This window comes from Branchiostoma lanceolatum, chromosome 1 (genome assembly GCF_035083965.1).
Source record: "Branchiostoma lanceolatum isolate klBraLanc5 chromosome 1, klBraLanc5.hap2, whole genome shotgun sequence".
Taxonomy (NCBI): Eukaryota; Metazoa; Chordata; class Leptocardii; order Amphioxiformes; family Branchiostomatidae; genus Branchiostoma; species Branchiostoma lanceolatum.
Genome location: NC_089722.1, coordinates 9,255,123 through 9,264,332, shown reverse-complemented (window position 1 = coordinate 9,264,332; position 9,210 = coordinate 9,255,123). Strand labels below are relative to the sequence as shown.

At 44.9% G+C, this 9,210-nt stretch overlaps 2 protein-coding genes across 2 annotated transcripts; one reads left to right on the top strand and one right to left on the bottom strand.

Annotated features, from left to right (window-relative positions):
* Positions 1–50: 50 nt before the first annotated feature.
* On the top strand, positions 51–5,042 carry LOC136432384 (ectonucleotide pyrophosphatase/phosphodiesterase family member 5-like). The gene is made up of 5 exons (XM_066423632.1): positions 51–347; positions 1,438–2,097; positions 2,460–2,645; positions 3,270–3,509; positions 3,981–5,042. Exons 1-5 carry the CDS (start codon positions 164–166, stop codon positions 4,151–4,153), a joined length of 1,443 nt encoding a protein of 480 aa, XP_066279729.1. The 5' UTR covers positions 51–163; the 3' UTR covers positions 4,154–5,042.
* An 896-nt stretch (positions 5,043–5,938) lies between these two features.
* LOC136432413 (uncharacterized) lies at positions 5,939–8,965 on the bottom strand. The gene is made up of 4 exons (XM_066423682.1): positions 8,781–8,965; positions 8,433–8,469; positions 7,386–7,460; positions 5,939–6,517 (listed from the first exon to the last, which is right to left on the bottom strand). The coding sequence occupies exons 1-4, from the start codon at positions 8,889–8,891 to the stop codon at positions 6,036–6,038; spliced, it is 705 nt and encodes a 234-aa protein (XP_066279779.1). The 5' UTR covers positions 8,892–8,965; the 3' UTR covers positions 5,939–6,035.
* Positions 8,966–9,210: the final 245 nt, after the last annotated feature.

Genomic DNA, 9,210 nt, shown 5'->3' with positions numbered 1-9,210 from the left:
ACAAAACGGACCCATACAGCACGCAGCAGGCGGCGCCTCCAACTATAGAAGCTCTAACCGCAGACCAGTGCGCATTTGAACCCGCCAAGTGTTGACTGTTCCGTGTTTATACTTGACTACAACATCCTGGTCCATTCGGGTTGGTGTGTGTGTGTGTGCCTCTATGATGGCGGCCGCCCGTGTGTTTGTGGCCGTGTTAGTTCTGCTGATGTTGGGCGGACGGACAGGTTCTGTCCATGACGGGCCGCTCCTGCTGCTGGTCTCTTTTGACGGGTTCCGGTACGACTACCTGGACAGGAGTGAGGACAGAGTGCAGCTACCGAGCCTTAAGTACCTCATAGAAACAGGTGTGTGCATTGTACATTCTAGACGGTACTTTCAGAGAGGCTATGACTATTCTGAGTTTTTCTTTTGTAGATATTGGAATCATAGCTGAAGACTGGCCCGTGTAATCAATATTTGGAATTGTTCCCACCCGATATTTAGAGTGCGGCATTGAGCTTCTCAAAGAGTAAAAAAATGGCGCGGTGCTCGCTTTGTTTTGGTTCCGCATTCCAATAGCAGCGACTTCTCAATTTTGCAACATATTTCAAGGATCGTACACACACGGCTTTCATAACAAAGACTTTGCGTAAAATGTTACAAATACACCTTTGACATTTATCCTTATATCGAACGCACAGCCAATACGCTCTGGGTCACTAAACACAATATCTGTTGAACAGATCCTCAGCACGTCGTTGTTGCGTGGCAGTTGGGTTCAAGCTGTTCCAGTTCACTGACCTTTCAATTGTGTCACCTAACCAGCAGCTACGAAAACAGGCGGCATTAGTGCAAAACATATATGGGTCATATATCCGAAAACAATTGGTTAAGTCAGTGAAAGAAATGGATGAACCATTAGTTTAAAAGCAGCGGTACTTTACCTTATAGAGCGAGTAATACTGATGTACGTATCGTTACAGATTTTCGTTTATGGGTAAAATTTGATTTATGCTCCTGAATTACAGAGGTGTCCAGAATTTTGCTCAGGTTTTCTGTATGGCGTTGGAACATCCTCTTTGCCATGAAGAACTATATGGCGTCCTCTAAAAATAAATGACGATAGCCTGTCCTGCGCCTTGCCCTTCATATTTCTTTGATCGATTTTGATTTATTTGCACATGTTAAAATCAATTTACAGAACATCAATACAACAAAAATTACACGAGCTGGGGGAAGAAAAAATTAAAGCCACGATGGCTCGTTCTAGTTCTTCTCCCATCTAAGTTAGCAAACGATAACATAAATCTAACGAGTCATTAAATAATAATGATAGTAAATGATAACTAATAATAACAACATTATAACAAATAAGAGAATGACAATGATAGTAAATGGTAACAAATAGTAACTGTGATAATTTATAACTGACTCTTACACAACCTGTCTCATCAGGTGTGCGTGCGAGGTGGCTCCACAACACCTTCGTCACCGTGACCTGGCCGAACCACTTCAGCCTGGTGACGGGGCTTCATGCCGAGAGCCACGGGATGGTGGCCAACCACATGTACGACCCGGACCTGGACGAACAGTTCCACATGTACCACAACAACGAGCCCAGATGGTACGCCGAGGCAGAACCCATCTGGATAACCAACCAGAGATACGGGGGGAAGAGCGGTGTTCTAAACTGGCCTGGGATGGAGGTGCGGTTCAACGGCAGTCTGCCGTTCAGAAGCCTCCCTGAGTACAACGAATCCATGCCTTACGAACACAGAATAGAGACGATGATCCAGTGGTTCACAGATGAAGAAAACCCGATAAACCTGGGCGTGCTGTACTTCGAGGAGCCGGATGAAGTCGGGCACGAGTACGGTCCGGATTCTCCGGAGTTGGACCGGGCTTTGGAGATGTTGGACCGGACAGTCGAGTACCTCATCGAGCTGTTACAGTCAGCGGGGCTGTTTGAGAGAATGAACGTGATCATCACGAGTGATCATGGCATGGCGGAGACATCCAGAGACAGAGTGATCGAGCTGGACCGTTACCTGGACCCCAGTACGTACCTGTGGGTGGACACAACACCTGTAACAGCCATCTGGCCTCTGGAACACGGTAAGAAACCACATAGATAGAAGCGTAGTGATACTATGATATAAAACGTGATTCGTGACTATTCATGATCACGTTAAACTGCCTATCCATCCCTCCCTAAGACAAATACATATACAGAAAATTCCATTGACCACTAGCTAACGAAAATATCTAAATGATTCACTTTAAATCATTTCAGGTCTAAAGTTCATTCTCCACACTGCAGCAGCGACACCTAGCTGCAGTGCGAATTAGAGCCAGTCAATATTTCCTTGAGTAAGGTGACAGACGCTCACCGAAACGTCGACTGTTGTAAATACTTGGATGTGAATTTAAACAAAATTGTATCTATTCAAGGCTGCAATTTGCTTTTATCCACCTAGGAGTGGACAGAGAGTACATCTTCGCTGCTTTAGATGACGCCCACCCCAACCTGCAGGTGTACTACAAGGAGGACATCCCTGCCCAGTACCACTACAGACACAACAGGAGGATCATGCCTGTCATCGCAGTGGCAGATCCTGGATGGACCATCGTGCAGAACATCAGCACTGCTGTCGTCATAAAAGGTAAGCCTATAAACTAATTTTAAGCACTAAGCAAACGAGCACTGTCTGATATCAATTCAGAACCATGGCCTCAATGGTCGTAGTAGCACCGCGACAGCCAGTAGCAGTGATCCGTGCCCATCCGGTTCTGTCCTCGGCCTCTCTAATCAGTTGTGCTGTGCCTAGGCCTGTCCACGCCTTGATATTATCCAGCCAAGTCTGTCTGATATACAGGTGAATTTTCTTAAGGCCCCTCTTTCTCTAGACGGCAATCGCTGAGCGACCCTCCGGCGACCAAGATGTCATTTGTGTGACCCTTGATTTCAAAGTTGGAATATTCATGTAAATGTAAATAAGACGTGGAAGTATGATTTAAAAGACAACAATACACAAAAAAACGTCAAAAAATCATTCGTAATCTATGAATTTCGTTGAACGATCTGTGAAGTCTTTGGTCGCAATGCGGCCGCGGCCTCCGGTGGAAGTGGAGAGGGAGTGTAAGCAAAGATATGGGCAAGACAATATGTAATCCTGACACTCATCTTGAAAGGATCAATTGTATGGTACAAGTAATAGAAGCAGGAGAGTTAACTCCTGATTACTTGTTATGTAGTTATTGAAATTGTATATCACCCTCCAATGCAGGTCAACATGGATACAACAACAGCTACCTTCCCATGAACCCCATCTTCGTGGCCCACGGACCAGCCTTCCGCACCAACCTCCTGTCTGAACCCTTCAACAACGTGGACATCTACCCGCTCATGTGTCACATCCTGGGTATCAGACCTCTGCCCAACAATGGCTCCATCGACAGCACCGTCTCCATTGTGAAGAGGCGGAAGGGATGGTGGTCCCCATCGCCGAGGTCCATGTCGGGCATTGGTACGTCAGGAGTTCTATAACCAACCTATCTTCCATTTGTTATCTCATAGCCTAGACGATTGGTGCAAAATAACAGTAGCTACAATTGCTCAATTTGTGTTAAAGCATGAAAGTTGATATGATTAATCATAAGTATGTAGATATGTAGTGACCACTACATTTTCCACCACTAGAATTGTTTCTTTTGTTAAATAGAGTGTTTATGTCAAATTTCATGCTTTTACCATAATTTGAGCAATTTATGTTTGTACATTGATTATGTTACTAAAGTGTCATGAATTATCATTGGTTTTATGAAAAATGATGAAAGAGCGGTGGGGAAAAATAAAAATAGAAAATGATAGATAAAAGAACAAAAAATTAATGGATAAATTACATCAATGTCCCATTTTTTATGTGTTTGTTTATGATTGTTTTGTTTTGTCCAGTTTTTACGTCGATCTCTAACCGTATTGTTTCTTTGTTCCACAGCAGGCACACTTAGTCTGTTGTTGATGCTGGTGGGCTGTATCGCCGGGTGTGGGTACTACTCCCGGAAGAGAGAACACGCCCCTGGCAGACACTTGCAGTACTCCATCATTGGCTACGAGATGGAAGATTACAGCCTCGGAGAGCCGTTAGTAGATAGTAAAAGAGATGTATAAAGAAGTGTAGATTATATTGTAAGAAAACATCTCTTATGTACCAGGTATTCTGAATATTACGTATATTACGTGTTGGAATTATGTGTTCAGTTGTTTATTATATATAGATCGTATGCTTTCTAAAATTTGTAGCTTGGAAAATAATTAGAATTTCTTGTTTGTAAACGATTTTGACAATGGAAGATAAATGTTAAGTGTTATAAACGCGGTATATATGGTGTAGGAATTCTTTAGTTTATCACAGATAAAATGCAAAGTCATATCCTTTGTATATAAAACTACATGCCAGTTTATCATCATCAGGTCGTGACAAGTTTCACATGAAAGTTAATGAGCCTCAACACAAAGAAGCCCAGTCGAATTATATTTTTTGTCACTATTAAGAAATCAGCTCAGCATCTGGTGCTCATGTTAACGACGTTACCATCATTCCTGGTGATGCATAGTACACATGCCAGTCTCTAGAAATGGGAAAAGTTGACGAAGAGCCTAGCTGCTGCATTATCCTGGTGTAAGGATGTGCCCTACGGTCTCTTTTCAACTCATGAACACCTCAGACACAACTGGACAGGAACACATCCTTTTATTTCTTTCCTAATCTAAGATACATTCAGTCCCAGCCTACGAAACTCGTTCTCAGCATGCCTCTCTTTTCTGTGTTTCCAGACTGACCTACGTCTAAATCGCCCGAAGCCCGCGTAATCGACAGGACGTCGGCCGGACTTCGCCCGGAAATGCACATTTGAAGCTCGCCAACAAGTCGGCCGAGCTGAATTTCTTATTTGTGACGGGGGCTTTAGACCTACAGGTGACTCCGTCACACCTGGCAACACAATGTTTACTCGTTATACTAAAGCTTAAGATCTTTCACTGTAATGTGAAATAATCAGCTATTTGGGAATCATTATTGGTAAAACATTGATACATCTAATACCCCCATTCCACTTGGACCGCCGTGAGAGCGCCGAACTCCTGAAAAACGTGCTCAAGTGGAATCTCTACGGCGACCCATGCGCGCTCTCAACGCGACCAAAATTTCAAAAGTCAGCAACTTTTTATGAGCGACCAAAGATTTCACAGATCACTCAACGAATTCCAGAGATAAAGAACAAATTTTTGTTCAGTTTTGTGTGCTTTGTTGTCTTCTCAGTCATACCTTTACCTCTTGCACCATATTTTAATGATAAAATCAAGGGGAAAACAGATTTAAAGGGGACGTAAAACTTGGAGGGAATTTAATTTGAATGGAAGCAAGTACTTGTCGTTATTCGCCAAATTGTATTACCCACGAGCAAATTTATAATTTGACCACAAAATTCCCAGAAATTCAATATACACCACTTCAAGAATGAAATTTGTTTGAACTACAGTTAAGACCATTCAATCCACTTAGAGCGCTCGCTGCGATCCTTGAGCGCTCGCTGCGGTCCTTTGATCCCACCTTGGGCGCTCTGACGGCGCTCACGGCGCTCTCACGGCGCTCTCACCGCGCTCACCGCGCTCGCTCCGCGCTCTCTCGGTGCTCTCTCGGCGCTCGTTTTTTGATCGCCATCCTCGGCGCTCTCTCGGCGAAGGTTTTGAGCATGTTCAAAATCATCGCCGAGGTGACGGCGCGCATGGCGCTCTCGCCGCGCTGTCGGCGCTCTCACGGCGCTCTCGCCGCGCTGTCGGCGCTCTCAATTGCGCTTTCGCCGCGCTGTCGGCGCTCTCACGGCGATCTGGCCAAAATGAGGTCGCCATGAGAGCGCGGTGAGAGCGCCGTCCAAGTGGAATGGGGGTATAAGTTATGTGTATACAAAATTTCTTAAGTACAACAAGAAACCAGTTTTATTGGAATTTATAGCGGTTTTAGTTTATGGACGGGTTTGAGCTTATGAGGAGGCTACTTTGTGCAAACGACACAGGTGAGCTCCCTCCCTTCCACGTAGCTGGGACACGGCAGGGACCCACAGCGGGCTTCCACGGGGTAGAACAGCGCCTCGGTATGGTCCGCGTGTCCGCCCGGTACGGCCTCAGGCTGTTCATCCACACAGACGAACTCTTTAGCACCGGGATGGTTGTAGTACTCAGCCATGAGGTACCCATGGTACTCCTGGGTCCAGTCGGTGGGGCAGGTGTTACGTGCGGGGATCATCAACTTACTGCCGCGGGTTGGGACGTAGCAGACCGCGCACGGGACTTCGTGGTTGTGAACGGAGGCGGAGCCGAACGGGTAGTTTGTGTCCAACTCGTACTCAGCTCCCCACATGAAAGCCTTCCAACCTTGGACTCCATCTTGGTACCTTCCCCACTGTGGTTCAGTCGGCAGACACTGGTAGTTGGTCCCGCCGCCTGGATGGCTGTAGTGTGTGCCTCCTGCCACTCCTGAATCGAAGAGCATTGTACATCAGAAAGTATGATCATTCATCACTATCAAAGAAAGCTAGGAAAAGTGGTGCTCATTACGACTTAAGTTCTCATTCATCAGGTTTTTCGGCTTCCATGTTACAAGACGTGTTTTACATGGGCGCGTTCATAATGAAGCTATAGTTGATGCACCAAGATCATTCATTCTATGTTGAGCGCATTTGTATACCCTACATCATGTCAAAGAAATGCCAAACACCTGAAATCATACCTGTTTATGTCAATTACAAGCCGCACCCCACAAAAGGTACTTTCCAGCTGCAAGCGTGTGACTACACCACTCAAAACCCAGGGCTGTGCACGGCCAACCGAGCGCGCGGCTGCCGAGCTTTATCAATTTACCTGATAATTTCTTTATTTACAAACAAGCTTTCATCAGTTTGACGCTTGAGATCAGAACTCGCTAGAAGGGAATTTTACACCACTACGAACGCGCGTTCATACAGCCGTTTATTTTGGGGGTAGGTACTCTTTTAGACTAAAGATAGCAAACATTCATATGTGATTATCTATTCGACAATATTCATCTATCACATCGCATCTTGGTGATGATATAAGTGGCATTGGCCACCGCCCCTGCCTTGAGTCTGTCCACGATAGGACATTATGTACACGGCTATATCTGTACCGTTATCTATTTATCGTTTGGGCTTACAGGCGCAGGTCTTGAGATAGAAGAGTTAACACAAGTAGCATTTTGCAATTACATTATACATTTAACCGAACAGATTAACCAGCACCTTGAGATACATGTAACGTTACTATTCCACAAACGTTCAAAGTATGAAACGATGTAGTGATATGTACGTATAATACGTATACTCACCGGAATAGACAGTTTCTGTGAGGCCGTCGACTGCATTGCCACAGGTCGTCCTTCCCCAGTGGATGTAGACGGCTCCTTTTGTAGAAAAAGAAAAGGTAAGACTGTTCAATAGTAGATTGTAAGATCTCCAAGCAAGTCTTCCGTTGGACAAGGCAAGACAATATCCAAGACCGAAGTGGTGTCTATTGGCCAAAAGAAAACCCTGTATAATATGTGTATATCATACTACAGTTTCTACCGTAAAGAAAGACAAGAGTCGACACCACGAAATATATCGGAAAGCAGCAAGAACCCGCTTTTCACCGGAGGGATTCTCCGTTCTATTTCTTGGCTAAATCGTAACCGTAAACCCTTCTGCATGAGGGTGTCGGCGAAATCGAAAAAGAAACTCCGGTACTATTAGGACCGGAGTTTCGCCGACACCCTCACCGTCCTACACGTCAGAAGAGTGTGCTAGGAAGGCTTTGGGCCATTTGATCTATTCGTGTGACGACTTCCGACAAGGCGGGGCTCAGGGAGGCAACATACGACTGGAGAAACAACCAACACCACGCAATGCCTTGAAACTACAATTGAGTACAAAAAAATACTACTTTTTGACCATGACCAGCAAAATTTTGGTATCAGGCATGTATATGCATCTATACTGTGTTTTTGCCTCGATATTTGCACAAAACTCAGCCGGCGAAACAGATTTCCATTAAGTAGATATGTTCCTTGGTCTTGATGGTACGCGCTTCTGTCATTTTACTTTATTCTATTAGAATTGCAACGGTGTAGTACACATGGAACACAGGCAGCTATTGCTGGTGTCGTGACCCACGCATAACATACCCGTTTGTGGGGTGAGGATAGTCGTGTTAAGTGCATTACCTATGGGCACAACGTCGGTGGCGTCAGGGGGATTTGAACCCGGAACCGCTGGGCTCTGGGCCGGAAACCCCACCGTTGCGCCACACGACCCCACTTCCATTACTCCTTGATTAACATTCCTCTAACATAGGGTAACATCGTAGACAATGTAACGTTTGTATAGCGTGGACATACCTTTCTGTTGTTTTTGTTCTAATTCTTCAAGCCGCACCTAAAACAAAAGATCAAGAGGCCGTTGCGTCTTTCACAAAGGAAACGAACTTTCACTCATTTGTCATGGTCTTAGTTTAACGGCGATGGTGCCAGGCATGGTGTAACCCATATTCTTATTCTTCGTCACTGTCACTGCGAATGCATTCAATTATCAGTTCTGAGTATGATGCAGCATAGCTATAGCATTCTTGGACATATTGTCAAACATAATGTCTTAACGTAAATTGACCTGTATCGAACATGAACCTGTGGTAGCTTTTATGCAGTACTGATTCATAGCTTAAGAACAGATGATAAAGTTAGACCTACCTGTAGGCTTGCCAGATGAGCATAAACATCGCCAGATTCTGTTTGGGATACCTGGAACTGAGAGTTGGTCCCACAGAAAACCAGCAAAAGACAGAACACGGGCAGCTTCATGGCGAGAAAGCGTGATAAACAGTGGGAGTCGCAGGACGGCTAGGCCAGACTGAACATCTAAACTGAGATGTGGACTAAATATATACAAAAACTTCAAACAAAACCATTAGGCGTTAAACGACTCAGCATAAACTTGTGGTCATGTTTGTACAAACTTTCGTGGCTTTTGAACAAATTATTAAGTTGAAGTTTGTCCTTAGCAAGTCCTAAATGGCTGCTAACTTCGTCGTTTATCCGGACATACCAACATTTCCACTTCGTCAGCAACGAACGGTTTACCAATCCTGTTTGACCTCCGGGTCGGACTCATGCCTTGACT

What these genes read in the sequence shown, in the direction of transcription:
- LOC136432413 (XM_066423682.1), bottom strand. Translation starts at nt 8,891, where the DNA reads ATGAAGCTGCCCGTGTTCTGTCTTTTGCTGGTTTTCTGTGGGACCAAC. An exon ending in CTCATCTGGCAAGCCTACAG is followed by an intron (nt 8,470 to 8,780) that starts GTAGGTCTAACT and finishes CTTTTGTTTTAG; the next exon opens with GTGCGGCTTGAAGAATTAGA. An exon ending in AGAACAAAAACAACAGAAAG is followed by an intron (nt 7,461 to 8,432) that starts GTATGTCCACGC and finishes TTTCTACAAAAG; the next exon opens with GAGCCGTCTACATCCACTGG.
- LOC136432384 (XM_066423632.1), top strand. Translation starts at nt 164, where the DNA reads ATGATGGCGGCCGCCCGTGTGTTTGTGGCCGTGTTAGTTCTGCTGATG. An exon ending in TAAGTACCTCATAGAAACAG is followed by an intron (nt 348 to 1,437) that starts GTGTGTGCATTG and finishes CTGTCTCATCAG; the next exon opens with GTGTGCGTGCGAGGTGGCTC. An exon ending in GAGGTCCATGTCGGGCATTG is followed by an intron (nt 3,510 to 3,980) that starts GTACGTCAGGAG and finishes TTTGTTCCACAG; the next exon opens with CAGGCACACTTAGTCTGTTG.